Source organism: Lontra canadensis, unplaced genomic scaffold (genome assembly GCF_010015895.1).
Source record: "Lontra canadensis isolate GAN:19392208 unplaced genomic scaffold, GSC_riverotter_1.0 scaffold107, whole genome shotgun sequence".
NCBI lineage: Eukaryota > Metazoa > Chordata > Mammalia > Carnivora > Mustelidae > Lontra > Lontra canadensis.
In genome coordinates, this window is record NW_022631101.1 from 1,739,086 (window position 1) to 1,757,250 (window position 18,165).

Below are 18,165 nucleotides of genomic sequence, written 5' to 3' on the forward strand. Positions count from 1 at the left end.
AGGTCTTCATTAACAGTATCTGCTCACGGTGGCTGAGAAGAGGTCAGATCAGCACAGAGGCTAGGGCCTGGCACCCTAACAGCTCGGCAGGTGTTAGCCGCGATCGCTACCAGTATTTGGGTACTGGTTGCTCTAACTAGATCCTCCTCCTCCTGTCAGTGAGGGCCGGTCGGGGCTCTTCTGGGTGCTGCTGGGTCCCCAGCACTGCAACACAGACCTGGCAGAGGCGGCACTCTGTTTTCTACTGTTTTCTACTGAACAAATGGAAAAGACTGCAAGAAGTTCTGAGCTAGACCTCAGCTTACTGAGAGAGGGGCAGAGGGAGGGAAGAGAGAGATGCAGTGATGAGGAGAAGCTAGAAAAGATTAGGAAAGGAAAGGAAGCTCTCTGTATCCAGCCCACTTGCTTCACAGATGGGGAAAGTGAGGCCCCAGAGAGGCAGAGATGTCCTAACCCCAAGGACCCGGCCCCACACCTAGCTGCCTCCCTTCCCCAAGTCTGACCTGCTCGCAGGCTCTGGGAACAGACAGATGCCACTAGAAAAAACACAGGACTTTATTATTCCCATTACAAAGGGCAGGTGTTCGCAGGATGAGGGCAGGAATTCTGACGGCAGGGAGGAGGCCCCTACTTGCCAGCGATGAGCGGGTTCCGCAGGACCACGATGACCGAGTCCCCGCGCAGGAACATCTTGGAGATGTAGCGGTCCTTGTTGACTGGCTTGGACTTCTTCTTGCCCTTGCCACTCTTAGGGACCTCGGTCCACATCTCCTTCACATTCTCCAACACCATGTTGCAGTGCCTGGGATGGGGGGAGGCACCGGGATTGAGGGGGGAACCTTCCACCCGCCCCTCTTCCAGCAGCACCCACAGAAGGTGCAGGCCTGGGACCAGGACAGCTGGGGCTCCCACGCCACCTCTGCCAGTCCTCAGGCTGAGGCCTGGGCAAAGAACTTCACCCCTTTGGGCCCCAACGTCCTGCTCTCTAAAATGGAGCCGTTCCCAGAGCCCCCTCATAGGGCTGCCGTGAGGATAAGTCAATACAGCATTCTCTCGTAAAGACTCAGAACAGGGCCGCTGCCCAAGGTAAAGGTAACCAAAATGGGTCTGCTTGAGTTTCCGAACTCCAAGGACTTCCGAAGGCATCAGCAAAGGAGCCGCTTCTCTGCGGAACCAGAGGCCCCTGGGGCCTCTGAGGGTACACGACGCCTCCACTGCCGGCCCGCGTGGTCCCTGTCTCCTCACGGTGCCAGAGGGACACGTGTGAGGACAGGATGGATTGGCTCACTCCGCAGGCACTTAAAATGAATACAGCTCTGAAGCAAACAGAAGATATCCCTGCCCTGACTGGGTCTGCATTCCAGTGAGGAGAGAAGAAGGCTACAGAAGTCAACAGACGGCCCCGATACACTGTCAGATTATGTTACCTGCTATGAAGAACAGTTAAAGTCAGGCGAAGGGATAGAAGGATAGAAGGAAATGTTACCAAGTGGCAAGAAAACAGAAAATAGTTAGGAAGAGCTGGGAAGTTCTGCACCTTGCTAGGGAGTAATATCCAGGAGGGACTGCTGAGTGACAAATGCCAAGTACGCAAGGAAATTGATTCTTTTGAGGGGAAGAAAGGGGGTAGGAGGAGCATCAATGTTGCCCACTTGCTTGTACAATACAGAATCCTAGAAAACATTGAGATGGGGGTGGGGGCAGTGGGGTGACCTGGGTAGACTGGGGACAGGCTGGATGGAAAGTCTTCATTAGACTGCTACTACTGTTTTTGGAATCCTGTGAACATGTCAGCAATTTAGAGAAAAATAAGTTAAAAAAAAAAGTGGGGGGCGTCTGGGTGGCTCAGTGGGTTAAGCCTCTGCCTTCGGCTCAGGTCATGATCTCAGGGTCCTGGGATCGAGCCCCGCATCGGGCTCTCTGCTCAGTGGGGAGCCTGATTCGCCCTCTCTCTCTCTCTGCCTGCCTCTCTGCCTACTTGCGGTCTCTGTCGAATAAATAAATAAATAAATCTTTAAAAAAAAAGAAGTAGCGTACCAATATGGAAACATTTCCAAGGTATACTGTTAAGTGAAAAAGCTGAGGTCTAAAACTGTGTGATCTGCCGTGAGCAGTGAATTAAAAGTAAAGGAAAGCACCCTCCTCTGTCCGTCGGTCTGATGTCATGTGAGGAGACAGACCTGAGGAATTCGCCATGGAGGGATTCATGGGGAGGGAAACTGGTGGGCAGGGAGCAAAGACTTGCTCTTCATTGGGCGCTTTTGTTTCTTTTCAATTTTGCCTCAACTGAATTCCCTGCTCCCCCAAGAAAGTAGCGTCATTAATACAGTAAGTACTGGGGTTAGGAACGCCTTAGCTCCCTGCAGGGACGTTCTCAGACCACTGGCACAGTGTGAAAACAAGATGCGGAAGAGCACAGGGGAGATTCAGTCTTAAAAACAATTAAGTTTATGACAGGACGGCATGTCAATTAGACCTCAAGAAAGCTGCTCGCTAACACCACAGAGGGGTCCCTGCATGTGTGTGAGAGTCCAGTGTGGTGCATCAGGATACGTTCTAGGGTGAGAGGCTGGGCAGGGTGGAGAGGCGGGAAGCTGATGTGGGGACAAGCAGCAGCAGCGAGGGGAAGAGGAGAGAATCACCTTAAAAAAAATAAAAAAAAAACCAGGGACGCCTGGGTGGCTCAGTCAGTTGGGCATCTGCCTTCGGCTCGGGTCATGATCCCAGGGTCCTGGGATCGAGCTCCCATCAAGCTCCCTGCTCGGTGGGGAACCTGCTTCTCCCTGTTTCCTCCCAGCTCACCATCTCTGTCACTTTCTCTGTCTCTCTCTCAAATAAACAGAATGTTTAAAAAAGGGGGGAAAAACGTATACATGTGGGGAGCCTGGGTGGTGCAGCCGGTTGAATGGCGACTTCTGGTCTCAGCCTGGGTCACGATCTCACATTGTGAGATTGAGCCCTGCCTTGGGCTCTGACCTCAGTGCAGAGTCTTGCTTGGAACTCTCTCTCCCTCTGCCCCTCCACCCTAAATTAAATAAATCTTAAAAAAAATGTGCATGCGCGCGCACACACACACGTATATAAATAACCCACCACTTGCTGTGCTGTTGCTAAGTGCCAGGTCCCTCTTCTAAGCACGAAGTCCACAGTCCTCACTGCATCTCACCCCCAGGAGACAAACACTAGGGTCACCTCCAGCTTCCAGTGCAGGATACTGGGCACAGTGGTATGACATTCTGGTAGTGGCAGAGCCCGTGTTCAAATCCAGGTCTACCTGCCTCCATGGGCTCGGCATTTCCTGTTCTCATTCTCATTGTCCTCGAGAAGAAACTGAGGCTCAGAGTGAAAAGACCCATTTGCGGTCACATTAACAGTGTGTGGCAAAAACATTCTAGACTTACGCTTTGCCACACTACTTCCCAAATGCTACCTGAAGTCTGCAGGATATATGTTTACTGAGCATTTACCACATGAGCTACTGAGCCAAGGACTCTTCCTACAGAAATCCTCAATCCTCACCACCATTCTGCGAGGGCTATTTTTATGAGGCCCTTTTTGCAGACAAGGACACTGAGGCCCAGAAAGGGAAAAAACCACTCACTGTTCCGTCTGGCCGGAACACTCGGACCCCAAGTGAAGCTTGCTCCTTCACTGTATCTAGGTCTGATCGTCACGGCCTCTTCCTGTGGGGCCTCTCGCGTTACAGTCTAGGGCAGCACCTCCTTCCCAGCACTCCAAACTCTCACTTGGCTTTTCTTTTTTTTAAGATTTTATTCATTCACGATAGGGAGCAAGAGCAAGCACGAACTGGGTCAGGGCAGAGGGAGAGGGAGAAGTAGACTCCCTACCGAGCAGAGACCCTGACGCAGGGCTCAATCCCCTGACCCCAGGATCATGACACGTACATGGGAGCAGATGCCCTCCAATGGAGTCACCCAGGCGCCCCTAGCTTTACTTTTCTTATGACAAATTATTTACGTGCCCACTGTCGGCTTCCTGACCTACAGCGTAAGTTCTCGGAGTACAGGACCCATCTTTGCTTTAGTCACTGCTGTCTCTGGACCCTAAAACAAGTACTGGGCACGGGTACTCTACGTTATAACGGCAAAAAGTGATGAAGAGCTTCCTGCGTGCCCGAGGCTGTACTGCTGATGACTTCACTACACATCGCATGTATTAAGTCTGCAAGCACCAGAATTAGCGTCATTGTATGGAAGAGATAAAGTTACTTGCTGAAGGTCGCCTAGCTGCTAAGAGGCAGAGCTGGGACACGAATCCAGGAAGCCTGGCTCCCATGTTCGTGCCCAGCACTACTGCACCACACAGCTGGACGGACCGCAAGACATGGCAAGACACCGTCGCACCTTGTGGTCTGCAGGTACTTATGCCCCAGGACTCTGAAAATCTTGACTTCGGGCTCCTCCCACTGGAGCTGGGACCACATCTCTGGGCTTGGACAGAACACGTTCCAGGACCCCCACGCTCACCTGTCAAAGGCCTTCACGCGGCCCAGGAGCTTCTTGTTGTTGCGACAGTTGATGAGCACCTGGGTGTTGTTCTTGACTGACTGCGTGAGCACAGAGAGTGGACCCGTGTTGAACTCTTCCTCCTCCCGCTTCTGCAGCTCCTCTGGGGTCATCTCACTCTTGGGCTTGTTGAGGAGGCTCCTGAGTGGGCAAGCATGGAACCCACAGGTGAGGGGGCCCAGTGCTGGAGCTTGTGTGGTCACACGGCCTTGCACTTGGGCGTCTCCCCAACCTTTCCCCAACACTCCCACCCTCCTGCTCAGTCCCTCTCACTTGCCATCACCTCTCGGATGCTTAACAGACACTGCCAGCCTCACACACCCTCCACTGAGCTCCAGATCTCCCAACCACCCCCAACCTCCTCCATCCACAGCCTTCCTCGTCTCCATCCTTCTAGTTCCCTGGGCAAAAAACTCTGATATCAGTTTGACTCTTCTCACATCCTACATTCAATGTGCCAGCAAATCCTGTCATCTGTCTCTAAAATAGACCCAAAAGCTCACCTTTCTTACCATGGCCTAACCTCCATCACCTCTCTCTTCTAACAGCCTTACTTGCCTCCCTGCCTCCACTCATGCTCCCCAGCGGTCTGTTTCCCGGAGGAGTCCCAGAGGTTGTATCAAAAAGTAAGTCGTATCTTCTCATGCTTTGAAACCCTCCCATGCCTTCCATCTCTTTGTAAAAGATAAAATCCGAAGTTTTTACAATGCCCTGCATCTGCCCATCCCTCTGGTCCACCAGTGGCCTCCTAGGTGGTCCTTTAAGGTATCAGGCAAGCTTTCACCTTGGGCCTCTGCATTTGCTTTCCCTCTGTCTCTACCCTCCCCAGATATCTCGGAGGATCTCAGGGTCTTCAGGTCTTTGTTCAACTGTAGCTTTCTCATTGTGTCCTGCACTGGTTATTAAGCTACTCTCTCTCAAAACTGGCACACCCCATTGCTTTTACCCTGCTCTATTGTTTCTTTACTCACAGCTCTGGTCACCTAACACGCCCTATGCTTTATATGTTATTATCGGTGTATTCACTGCCGGCCTTTTCCCACCCCCGAAGCTGCGGCTGGGGAGATTTTTTTTTCTTATGGGGCACGGGTGGTATTCACTGATGTATCCCACGTGTCTAAAGCAGTGCCCGATAAGGGATTGCTCAATAAATAACTGCTGAGTGAGTAAATAAATCAGGAAAGTCATTTCGGCGACTCGTGAGCTGAAAAACTCTGGAATGAGGAGCCAACCGCCTCCCGCTCAAACTGTCCAGAAAAGTCCCGCACCTAAAGCCGTTATTTCTAAAACTCCACAGTCCCGTTTCCCAGGTTCTTTGCTCCCCCTTAAAATCCGTTTCAGTAAGACCAATTATCTGGGAAATCCTAGCCCGTTAACGGATAAAGATGCCTTCTGTCTCGAACTCAGGACCCGTCAAAGGCCCCACGCCGGTCCTCAAACTCGTCAGGAGAAAGGTGCGTACTTTACCCCTAAAATCTCTATCCTTGTCCCGCCTCTGCCCGCCACCGGTAAGCGGCCACATTTACGTCCTCAACTCCACTCCCGCCACCAAAGCCTAGCCCGGCCTCACATGGTAACAGTGGCCGCGGTTCCTGATCAGCACCGTCTCCTCCGCGTTGCGGCTGCCTCTGAAGGGAGAGCGACAGGCGGGACTTCCGTTTCCGGCAGCTCACTTCCGCTGGCGCCTGCGCGATCCCAACCTGCGGAGGCGTGGCCTGTTGCCATAGCGACCCGCGCCAGCGCCGCGCAGAGGTGGGGTGGAAGCATTGCCTAGTAGTTCAAGGTGCTGCGGGACCGTACGGGGCAGATATTCACGACAATGGAGAGAAGGAAAAAACGGATTCGACTCAAATCATTTCGTTGTAGAGCGGCACAGGTTGAAGGAGGGAAAGGACACCCCTTTCCAAATGCCCGCCGGCCCGGCCTTCGGGGGCGCGGCCTCCCCGAAGCCAATCGGCTCCTTGCTTCAGGGACGGACACCGCCCCTTCTCCTTCAGGGTCCGTTCTAATACGTGTCTATTGATCTTTCCGACTCCGAGTAACCAATCCTTTGCCTTCGTACGGGAGGGGCGTGGACCTGCACCTGGGTCCAATGTTTTCCACGATCAAACATTTCTCATTGGCTTCCTTTCCTCCGCTGGGGCGGAGCCTACCCCTTTCGCGCTCCCTTTTGGGGTTGTGCTACTCTCAGGGGAACCAACCCCAAAAGCCCCAGGGAGACAAGGAGGCGTGTTCTCAGGACCACAGTCCCCATTGGCTTCACTGACCGAGGGAGGGTGGGATGGTGCAGCCGCTCTTCTTGTTCATTGGTCCGGTGATTCCATGGGGTGGGATTTGGCTGGGCCTAAACTATCCGCGGTCAGAGACCGGTTTTTGGGCGAAGCTGCCATGCCTTCCGGGGGCCGCGGGCGGTCCCGGCTGCGGATCGGGGAACGTGGCCTCTTGGAGCCACCCTCACCGCCCAAGCGCCGCCTGCTCCCGCGGGCGCATTTCTTGCCCCTGCTTCTGCTGTCCCTGGCCGTGGCCTCGGCGTTCTACACCATCTGGAGCGGCTGGCTCCGCCAGACTGAGGAGCTGCCGCGGGGCCGGGAGCTGCGGGTGAGGCTGGGCAGGGACAGGGGCACCGCAGGAGCCCTCGATCCCCGCCTCCCCTTCCCTGCGGTCTCAGGTTGACGTGGCTGTATCGGATGGCCCCAGCCGCAGGTGCTGCGGTCTCCATCGTTAGAGCGCATGCCCGTTGCGAAAGAACTGAGGCTTCGGGCTTATTCTGCAATAGGTGGTTCTCCCGAAGAGGAAGGGTCGGGAGTAGTAAGACTTGGGAGTTCTGGGTTCTAATCCGAAAGTCAGCTATTTGGAAGAGTCCTTCCTCTCTCTCGGCCCTGATTTCCGCGTCAGGAGTGGGGTGGGCTGGACCTCAGGGGCTTACAGGGACTTCTCCGGAGTCTAGCATTTATCCTGGAAACCTCCAATGCTGGAGTCTCGAATTAGGAGGAAGAACCGGGGTTTCTTAGGGGCGATGGCGTCCGGGTTGGGGTCGGAAGGGAGGTTGCTCTCACGCTCAGCTCTTCCCTATCCCATCCATTCCTAAGGGCCGGTTGATCGGAAGCCTCCCCGAAGCTCGGCTGCGGAGGGTGGTGGGGCAGCTGGACCCAGACCGTCTCTGGAACACTTACCTGCGCCCCCTGCTGGTTGTGCGGACCCCGGGCAGCCCCGGCAATCTCCAAGTCAGAAAGGTAAGGGCCCCCACCTCCAACCCCTGGCCCCGCAGCCTGCCAGGGAATAGGAAATAGGCATTCTTCCCAAGATCCCCCAAGCAGCTAAGACGCAGAGCTGGGACTCTGACTAGAGCTAACCTGAATCTAGAGTCCCACGTTGGTAACCACTAGGCTGTATTGTTGTCTGTACTCCCCGCCGAAGCTTACTGTGTGCTAGGCAACAGCTCTATGAGGTGAGCACCCATGTAATCCTCACTATGAAGATGGAAACTGAGGACCGGAGCAGTTAGGCATTTTGGCCAAATCAAGAGCTAATAAATGTTATACCTAGGGTTTCAATCAAATTACAGATTGGCTCCGGGGCTGGCACACTCCCAGAAAGCATCTAGTCATTTGAAGACTTATCCCTAGAGTTCAGATCCCACCTCAGCCACTTGGGAGTGTGACCTTGGACTAGTTTCTTAACCTCTCTGTGCCTCAGTTTTCTCAGCTATGAAATGGAGCCATCGACAGTCCCTATTCCTACAGGCTTCCTAGAACAGGGCTTGGCACACAGAGAGTGCTATGGACGAGTGAGCTGGGATTAGCCTTGGCGTGGAGAGGCAAGGTCATGACACACCTGGCACTCAGTAGGCCCTCAGCAAAAGCGTGTCAAGGGAATGACTTAAACCAAAGTGGGGATTAGGAGTCAGCCCAAGTGCTCTGCATGGCTCAGGTCACATGGCCCTTCTTCCAACCTCCTCCCCAGTCCCTACCCACCCTCCCACCTCTCTCCTGCCGCTAGTTCCTGGAGGCTACTCTGCGGACCCTGACTGCAGGCTGGCATGTGGAACTGGACCCTTTCACGGCCTCGACACCCCTGGGGCCACTGGACTTTGGCAACGTGGTGGCCACGCTGGACCCAGGGGCTGCCCGTCACCTCACCCTTGCCTGCCATTATGACTCCAAGCTCTTCCCATCTGGGTCGACTCCCTTTGTGGGGGCCACGGATTCGGCTGTGCCTTGCGCCCTGCTGCTGGAGCTGGCCCAGGCCCTCGACAGGGAGCTGAGTAGAGCCAAGGAGCAGGTGAGGAGTGGGGGGAAGGGTGGGAGACCGGGGCTGCCTCGACCCTAGTCCAGGCCCCCAACCCTCCCTGCCTGGACTTGTCTTTCTATCTCCGTTCCATACTTGCAGTCACAGGGATCTTTCCCTCCCCTGAGTGTCAGATCCCGTTTCCTCTCTGCCCAAAACCCTCCCATGGCTCCCACCCCATTGGAGACATAAGCCAGAGTTCTAATAGGGGCCGTGAGTCTCCTCTCCCTCCCATGTCCCTCCTAACCCCGCTCTAGCCACCCCTCCACTTCCTCCGCGTTCCTCGGACTTACAGGGCTCACTCCCACCTGAGAGCGTTTGTACCTACTGTTTGGTCTGGCTAGAACGTGCATTTCACAGACATCTTCCTGGCTGGCTCCCACCCTTCATTCAAGTGTCCACTCCTGTCACCACCTCTGAGATGGTTTCCCAGCCGCCCTGAGAGAGCCCCGTCAGTATCCCAAGCCTTTATGGTGTTTAATGTGGATGTGTTTGTCCGTCTGCCCAGCTAGATCAAAATCCCTCAGGCCGGGATTTGGGAGCTCTTGTCTTCTGCTGTATTCCCTGAGTCCAGAAGATTACCTGGCAGTAAATTACGTCAAGAGAAATGTGTAGGATTTGCAAATGAAAGAAAGTGCAAAAAAAAAAAAAAATTAAAAAAAAAAGAAAAAATGAAATGAAATGAAAAAAAAGAAAAAAATTAAATTAAATTAAAAAAAATAAAAGAAAGCACAAATGTCCTCCTGCTTCTCCCCTGCTCAGACCCCTTCCGTGGTTCAGACCCCCTCAGGCCTCTTCACAAAGCTCTCTGGCTCTGGTGCCAACCCTTGGCCCTATTGCTTCTTGCCTGGAAACACTCACCCCTCTGCCCCGTTTTGTCAGGCCAGCCCCCACTCACCTCCGTGCAGACGTCCCTTCCCAGCAGACCCAAAGTGCTCCCCGGGCCAGGTTATCCCCCACTCCCTTCCCGTGTTCTTTTGGAACCCCAGAGTTCTTGGAAGCATTCGTCCCAAGCGCATTTCACTGCGTAATGATTCGTCTGTGGGTCCGTCTCTTCTGTTAAAGGAGCCTAGAGAATAATAATAATAATCAGAGCCGCTCCTTCTTAGTTACTATATGCCAGGCGCTGTTCCAGGACCTGGATTTGCACCCTATGATTTGCACCTTATGATTAGAATTGTTATTAATCCCATTTTGTCATCTGATGCCTTGAGAACTTAGTAACTTACCTGTAAGTTACTGCTCGGCTACGAAGGGGCGGAGCCAGGATTTGAACCCAGGTGGTCTGGCTCAGGTTCCGCACTTCTGGCCCCCACGCTCTGCAAGTGAGGAGACCTAGTTTGCCCTATTCAGTGGTGCAGGCAGGCAGGAAACGTGGACGGGTCGAGGCCGAGGGCTGGAGCCCAGCTGGCCCTGACCCCCGGCTCCCACAGGAGGCCCCGGTGACTCTGCAGCTGCTCTTCTTGGACGGTGAAGAGGCCCTGAAGGAGTGGGGGCCCCAGGACTCCCTCTATGGCTCCCGGCACCTGGCCCAGCTCATGGAGTCTGCCCCCCACAGCCCAGGCCCCACCAGGATCCAGGCTATCGTAAGACCAGGGCCCCCATTGGGTTCCGGTGAGGGCGGGAGAGGGCGACACAAGGTTGGCGATAACCCACCCGGCCTCTCTCTTCCTAGGAGCTCTTCATGCTTCTCGATCTCCTGGGCGCCCCTAATCCGAACTTCTACAGTCATTTCCCTCACACAGCCCGCTGGTTCCATCGGCTGCGGAGCATCGGTAAGCATGAAGGTGGGGGGCGGGCACTGGCCTGGGATGCTGGAGGAACAGCCAGGCGGGGCGGGTACCTGTTCTCTGAGGGGTCATCCAGCCGCCCTCCACCTCCCTGCTGTCTCTCTAAGGGCAGAAACACACAAAGATCCCACGGCAATCAAGTGTGGTGATTCCACACAGGCCCTGGGGTCCAGTAGCCTTGGCTTTGAATTCTGGCTGTGCCTCTTCCCAGTTGGGTGAACCTGGACTAGTGGCTTCATCTCTCTGAGCCTCCATTTCCTATCTGTAAAATGGGCACGATGATAACGATAGTAGGGGGATCTACCTTCTAGGCTCAGAGGGAATAGAGGAGACCGGGAACACAGCACCATGGTAAGGGTTAGCAAACTGCATCCCTGTGGGCGTGATCAGTGTTTCACCCCCAGCCCCCCTGCCCTGCCCTGGCCCTGGTCTGTGAACAGGGGACCCTTTGACCCTGAGAGGCTGACCCTTGCTTTCTAACCCCCACCGCCACCAGAGAAGCGACTGCACCGCCTGAACCTGCTACAGTCTCATCCCCAGGAAGTGATGTATTTCCAGCCGGGGGAGCCCCCTGGCTCCGTAGAAGATGACCACATCCCCTTCCTCCGTCGAGGTACTTGCTGTGGAGGCGGGGGTAGGGGGGCGGTGTCCAAGGGAGGGACAGGTGGGATCTGGATCTGGCCCCTTCCCAGGGTCGGGGACTGGTGGCAAGTTGCTGAACATCTTTGTGCCTCGACTTTCTCATCTGTAGAATGGGGGCACTAAGAGCCCCTACCTCAGACTTGTTGAGGGGACCGAATGAGCTCATCATACACGTACAGACATTACTTGCCCAGTGCCTGGCCCACAGTAAGCATTCAGAGAATGTTAGCTACTACTGGCGGTGCCTCAGTGAGCACAGATTCCAGTACTTGTCTTTCAAGGCCCTGCGGGAGCCCCGCAGAATCACGGAGGAGCTTCCAAAAATGTCCAGTTGCGTTTCAGGCGTTTTTCATTTCACTGACCCACAATCTCGGGTCTCTGAGTTAGTTTTACAAAACTCCCAGATGATTCTGCCACACAGCCAGGGTGGAAGACATCTGGTAGAGGGGTTCAGAACATAGGTTTTAGAATAGGACAGACTGGGGCGCCTGGGTGGCTCAGTGGGTTAAGCATCTGCCTTTGGCTCAGGTCATGATCCCGGGGTCCTGGGATCGAGCCCCGCATCAGGCTCCCTGTTCAGTGGGGAGTCTGCTTCTCCCTCTGCCTGCTGCCCCTCCTGCTTGTACTCTCACTCTCTCTGTCAAATAAATAAAGTCTTAAAGAAAAGGGCAGGGGAGCTATTCATAAAGAGAAAAAGAGCCTAATAATATACCTGGCAATCTGAGGTCAAAGACATCTTTCCCTTCTTCTGGTCTTTGCATAACCCCATATGTTTTGAGTTTCTCTAGTTGGTGTATAAGAACAATACATGTACTGGATATGTATATATTTTTAAACGAACATGTTGCCCTCACATGCTTAAAATCATCCTTCAGAGTTCTTCAAGTGCCAGGACAGGGTATCTTCTGGATTGGTGGGGGGGTGAGGCAGGTTTCCCTGGGCCTGGGTCTGGGCTCCTGGGTCGGTCTGACCGAGCCTCCCCTCTCTCCTTCCAGGGGTCCCAGTGCTCCACCTCATCTCCATGCCCTTCCCCGACGTGTGGCACACACCCCACGACTCTGAGGCCAACCTGCACCCCCCCACAGTGCACAACCTCAGCCGCATCCTCGCCGTGTTCCTGGCTGAGTATCTGGGGCTCTAGCCTCCGCGGCTGACGCTGGAGGAGAGGAGCCCAGCCAGGACGTGCCAAGGACACATGGAACCAATGGACCTCAGGCCAGGCTACCCCGGGGTATGCTGGCTTATCCTTTTCTTTGGTATGGGTTCTACTTGCGCTATGATTGGAAGACCCTCTTTCCTGTCTCAAGCCACCATTCTTTAAAGACATGGAGGAGTCAAGACCACTGTGGGGGTGGCAGCCAAAGGAATAAGGGCTTAGACCCTGTCCTGGAGGAAGCAGTCGGTTAGAAGGTTAGCAGGGTCTCAGTTTCATGGTTGGCACACCTCAGGCTGGCATCTGGACCGGTCACAGCACCCTGCCAAATGAATTCTCTGTGGCTTGTGTTTTTATGTCCATGGACTGCCGTGTGGGGGTCCACAGGGGATGTGCTTGGACACAGGAACAGAGGAGGTGGAAGCCAATATTTGGGAACTCGAGTCGGCCAGACCCAAGGGCAACAGACCAGTGTTTCTGTGAAACATATTCTACAGAATTAGCATTACGAGGTATTGCATGAAAAAGGGGATCGAAGACACGGGATGAAACATTAAATGAGTTTCTTCGTTGCACAATGTGAATTTTCAAGATTAAGAGGGAGTGCAGTGTTGTCTCCCCAAAGTATTTCACCACCAGAGCCCTTTATGGGGAAGCGCCTAGGGTACCTCAGAAGACACTTTGGGAAATGCTAGGTTTTGACAGTTCGAGTGTATTCATGGGAGGAATGAGTAAGACGGATTCACTGCCAACGAGTTCTACCAAACCATCCTTTCCTTTTCACTTGTGGGTTGAGGGAGTACTTCCCAACCGAGCTAAGGTTCAGACTCAACGGGGGTGCTTACTACAAAATTCAGACTCCAGGTTCCACCCCAGACCTCCTGAATCAGAACTCCAGGGAGGGGCTGGGACTCTGCAATGAGCCACTGAGGGAGACTCCCGATCAGAGAAGTTGGGGACCTGCTGTCCTTAAGGATACAGTGTGGGGTCTTCCCAGTGGCTTAGCAAACCTACTCAAAAGAAAACCATAAAATGGAGGGCTCTTAGAGAGGGGGTCCTCCTGTGGGGCTCCGTGCCTGCCAGTTTTGTGACTCAGATGGAGCCCTGGTAGGCAGTGGGGAGGCCAGGCCAGGATGGAGGATTACTTAGCAAAGGTGAGCACGGGCCTTCCAAGCCAGCTCGAAGCCTCGAGAGAACTCACGGGCTGAAGCTGAGGGTTTCAAACGAGCGAGGATATGTAGACTTGTCCGTGTTCATGGCTTGCCACAGTAGTTGACCTGTACAGAGCCCCTCCCGCGTCCCAGGCGCCGTGAGCACTTATCAGCTCAGGTGGTCTCCACCCAAGTCCTGAGGTCGGTCCAGTTTCTGGTTCTCCTTTTGCAAAGGAGGCTGTGAGGGCTCAGGATCATGACCCAGTTGTTGACAGAGCCCACGTGCCCACTCACAGCTGCCACTCCTAACCTCATGTCCCGACTCCCAGAGATGACCTGTGCCGCGCCAACAGATGGTTGATGAAGAGTAGCTCCTCCTGGGGCTCTACTCGCTGCAAGCCAGAGCAGGGCAGGTGGGGAGGGAGGCGGGTGTGGGTGCAGGTGAGGGAGGGGAAGAGACTAACGACCTCTTAGAGGTGGAGGTGACACGAGTCCCGAGTTTAGAATGGGAAATTGACAGACATCAACAGCAAGGGTGGCAAGGCTCCCCAACCACAGGAACGGCTCCTTTGTTCATTCCTCGTGTGGCAGGCGCAGTGGCAGGCACGTGAGAACACCCCGTCTCCCCTTCATCTCACAGCCACCCCAAAAGTAGGCGAGACCATCACCTGTCAGAGACAGGGAGCCGTGTGCTATTAACGCCCTGGGCTCTCGATGTGCGGTTGCGGACCGCACACCGGGCAAGGGGGCCTGATGCACACTTTCCCCTGGAATCTGGGGCAGGGATCGGTAGCCCATTTCACAGATGAGGCTGCTGCGGCTTGGCATGATGTTTTCCCCAGTTCCTGTCTGTCCCCCGGACTTCGCACTCTGACAGGGTCCCTAGGTTTATCTGAGAAGCACAATGCCTGAGCACTCTGGGTGCCAACGTCCCACAAATCCGTGTTTGGAGGGACTGTCAGGATTCCCATTTTTACTTGAAACATCTTCAGAGAAATCAGTGGCTGCAGATCACGTGTCTAGGCACTTTTCTTCAAAATGCATTCGCTTACGATGCATTGGGCTAATCGGTGTCATTCATCAGTCTGGAATTCGCGACCATCCTGTCTTAAAATATCATCTTTGCATCACTGTCTCTTCCGATTCTAGAAGGTCAACTGAATGTGTGTTATAGACATTCTCACTCTATCTTCCATAACATTCTTTTCTATTTTCTTGTTTGTTTGTTTCTGCCTCTGTGCTCCTTTTTGGACCTAGCTGTAGTTCAATCAGTCGTTTTTTTCACTTGTGTCTGATTTGCTGTTGAGCTCAGCCTCTGAGTTTTTACTTTGGGTTCTTGTGTCTGGGGCTTTTTCCCTTTCCCATCTGCTAGGCCATTATTTAGTTCTGGGTGGCCTGCAGAGATCTCCAAGCTCTTTTACACGTTTGCCCTGCTCGCAGAAAGCAGAGCGATCCTGTGGAAATTTTCGTAATCTGTTAAGTGCAGAATATCCCCCACTTTCCAAGTTTGTCACGCCGCTGCACTTCCACAAAAGACCTTAGGGGATGCCTGGGTGGCTCGGTCGGTTAAGTGTCTGCCTTCAGCTCAGGTCATGATCCTGGGGTCCTGAGATCGAGTTGCTCAGCAGGGAGCCTGCTTCTCCCTTTGCTTCTGCTCTGACAAATAAACCTAAAATGCTGACAAATAAACCTAAAAACAAAAACAAGGGGCGCCTGGGTGGCTCAGTGGGTGAAAGCCTCTGCCTTCGGCTCAGGTCATGGTCCTGGTGTCCTGGGATCGAGCCCCGCATCAGGCCCTCTGCTCAGCAGGGAGCTTGCTTCCTGTTTCCTCCTCTCTCTCTGCCTGCCTCTCTGCCTACTTGGGATCTCTGTCTGTCAAGTAAATAAATAAAATCTTTTAAAAAATAATAAAAATAAAAAAATAAAAACAAAATAAAAGCAAAAACAAACAAAAAAGCCCCACACACCCTACCTTAGTACCTGTTCTCACTAACAGAAAAAGATCCAAAAGAGATTTTCAATTCTCTGAAAAAAGCCATTACTGTACTACGGTAGGTCTTTTATGAAAGCCAAGTGGTATAATTTGAGCTTTTGGAAAGTGGGGGAAACCCGTATTCTAATCCGTGACTGGCGGTTTCACCGATCAAAGACCTTGTGAATCTGGTTTTGCTCTGTTGTCTCAGCTGGTTCTTGCTCGTGGTGCTTTATTTCCATGCGTGGAAATAAAGTGACTTGAGTGACTTGACTGTGGGCTGCTCATGGCCTGAAAAATCATTTGTGGGGATTCTAGATGAGCATTCCTTACCCCGGAGGATTTATGTTTGTTTCTGTCAGACAGCTCGGCTCAGAAGTACCCCAAACATAAGGATGACGCCACACACCCGAGCCAAGCTCCAGCCCGTATCTGCAGTCTCAGGGACCACTTTCTTCTCTCCTTTGGTCTTGTGCCCTACTCAGTGTTCAGAACTTCTTCTCCACAGTCTTCCGGGCTGTCCTCCTTACCTGAGCTTGTAGCTTGGTGGGGTCCCATCTCCTATTAGATTCCCCACCTTGGCCCTGCCTTCCGCCTGCTTATCCCAGTAAGACTGCAGAGTAGAAACCCACGTTTGTCGGCACAAGCAAATGCCCTCAGAGCAAAAGTGGCTTCGGGGTTCCATGTCTCTTCCCCTGAAATTTTCGGCGTGGTATATCCTTTAACTGTAGTATATTGGCTAGTTGAGGCTTTTATTATTCTTTTTTTTTTTTTTTTTTTACTACCTTGTTTCAGCAGGAGAATCCAAGTAATCTGGCCCCTCCCTCCAGAGAACATGGAAATCCCACAAAGCCAGGCTGAGACCCAAACCCAGGTCTCTCCGATTCTAAACTCCAAGTATTTCAATAACTACCATGATTGTTCCTAGTCTCTCTGGTCATTTTTATTCCCTGATAAGAACGTTAGAGGCTGTTGGGGCACTTGGATGGCTCAGTGGGTTAACTGTCCCACTCTTTTTTTTTTTTTTTAAAGATTTTATTTATTTGTCAGAGAGAGAGAGGGAGAGAGAGCAAGCACAGGCAGACAGAATGGCAGGCAGAGGCAGAGGGAGAAGCAGGCTCCCCGCCGAGCAAGGAGCCCGATGTGGGACTCGATCCCAGGACGCCAGGATCATGACCTGAGCTGCTTAAGGCAGCTGCTTAACCAACTGAGCCACCCAGGCATCCCTAACTGTCCCACTCTTGATTTTGGCTCGGGTCATGGGACTGAGCCCGGTCTCCAGCTCCACGCTGAGTGTGGCACCTGCTTGGGATTCTCTCTCCCTCTGCCCCTCCCCAGTATGTGCACACAAGTGCTCCCTCTCTTTCAAATAAATAAGTCTTTAAAACAAAGTCAGAGACTGTTAATGACCTCTCACCATTCATTCTTCCCTATTCCTTTATACTTGAATTTTTAAAAATGACTTAATTCCCCTTTTTTTATTTAGAAACTAATTGACTGTTTTGAGGCTTTAATTATAGAGATCTTTAGTAAGTTTTTTTTGTTAGGCATAATGTGCTCAGCTGTAAAACCACATGTCCCAGTCTCCCTGGCAGCCGCTCGATGTGGCTGAGGCTCGGACCAGTGAGATGTACATGTAAGTAGAGTAAAATACTTATGGGAGGCAGGAGCCTTCTCTTCCTGCAAATTGGTGATAGTCAGAATTCTAGCAGGTCCACGGCTGAAGGACGGGGAGCCAGAAGCAGCCTGGGTTCCTGAGGACTTCAAGGCCACCATTATCTACCCACTCGGGATTTCTAAAGAAATGAAAACTATCTTGTTTAAGCTACTACTATTTTGAGATTTTTGAATCCAAAATGACACAGATGAAGAGTCAAAAATAATCTCAAGCTAAGGGACTTGGCGAAGGATCCTTCTCCCCATCTCTTCGGGCTCACCATGCAGTGCTCCGTGGCTCCCTTCTCGTCCCAACCCCCTCCCTGAACAACATACAAACCAGTCTGGGCCCAGCCTTATAAATATTGATTTTATAGAAAGGACCAATTCAAAACTGGTCAGATGCCACACACCAGAAGCTTCCAGAAGCACAAGGATGAAAAAAAAAAACCCCAAACAGAACAAATGAAAATACTCCAGCCCAAACTGCCTGAAAAACCAAGGTCTCCCGTCGACCAGAGGATTCTAAAGAAACACACATGGCCGGGGCTGCAGAGACCCCAATGCCTGAACGAGTACCCAGAGTGGAAGGAAAAACAATCCAGAAATTCAAAGCCACAGTCCCTGCCCACCGGCCCCCCACGCTGTCAAGAGCGAGGCAAAGGGCTTCACAGCTTTTTGGAGGGGGGGAGGGGGAGAGAAGTGATGGCAACAGCTCAGTAAGGGGAGGAGGGGAATCTTTATACTTCTACTTTTTGTTGTCATCGTTCTCCTCCCCTTCAGGGGAAGTGAAGAAACCGGTAGCTTTAGGTTAAGGAGAAAACAGTGATTTTTATTATCTTAGTGGGGGAAAACATCTAGAAATGGCAGGCTGCCACGAAAAGTGTCACCTCGGATCTGCGATCTCAGTGGCCCCCAGTTCCTAAAGAGGAGATGAGCCCTGGTGTGGCAGGTCAGAGGCGGTAACAGCCTTGCACCCTGCAGCCTC

The 18,165-nt window shown here is 52.9% G+C and overlaps 2 protein-coding genes across 3 annotated transcripts; one reads left to right on the forward strand and one right to left on the reverse strand.

Annotated features, from left to right (window-relative positions):
* Window positions 1-534: 534 nt before the first annotated feature.
* Window positions 535-6,158, reverse strand: SNRPD2 (small nuclear ribonucleoprotein D2 polypeptide). The gene is made up of 3 exons (XM_032839091.1): window positions 6,097-6,158; window positions 4,488-4,667; window positions 535-802 (listed from the first exon to the last, which is right to left on the reverse strand). Coding segments are annotated over exons 1-3 (357 nt in total). The 5' UTR covers window positions 6,099-6,158; the 3' UTR covers window positions 535-627.
* Window positions 6,159-6,865: 707 nt separating this feature from the next.
* Window positions 6,866-12,659, forward strand: QPCTL (glutaminyl-peptide cyclotransferase like). Of its 2 annotated transcripts, XM_032839089.1 has the most exons (7): window positions 6,870-7,124; window positions 7,616-7,759; window positions 8,526-8,807; window positions 10,247-10,399; window positions 10,489-10,588; window positions 11,100-11,216; window positions 12,241-12,659. In XM_032839089.1, exons 1-7 carry the CDS (start codon window positions 6,915-6,917, stop codon window positions 12,384-12,386), a joined length of 1,152 nt encoding a protein of 383 aa, XP_032694980.1. In that variant the 5' UTR covers window positions 6,870-6,914; the 3' UTR covers window positions 12,387-12,659. The 2 variants fall into 2 exon arrangements, with proteins under 2 accessions (XP_032694981.1, XP_032694980.1); XM_032839090.1 differs by lacking the exon at window positions 11,100-11,216 and having other exon boundaries at window positions 6,866-7,124.
* Window positions 12,660-18,165: the final 5,506 nt, after the last annotated feature.

Bases quoted from the DNA above. Each gene is read 5' to 3' on its own strand.
- SNRPD2 (XM_032839091.1), bottom strand. The intron at 803-4,487 runs GTGAGCGTGGGG...CCCCCATCCCAG, and splicing joins CGCGTGAAGGCCTTTGACAG to GCACTGCAACATGGTGTTGG.
- QPCTL (XM_032839089.1), top strand. From the start codon at position 6,915: ATGCCTTCCGGGGGCCGCGGGCGGTCCCGGCTGCGGATCGGGGAACGT. The intron at 7,760-8,525 runs GTAAGGGCCCCC...TCCTGCCGCTAG, and splicing joins GCAATCTCCAAGTCAGAAAG to TTCCTGGAGGCTACTCTGCG. The intron at 11,217-12,240 runs GTACTTGCTGTG...CTCTCCTTCCAG, and splicing joins CATCCCCTTCCTCCGTCGAG to GGGTCCCAGTGCTCCACCTC.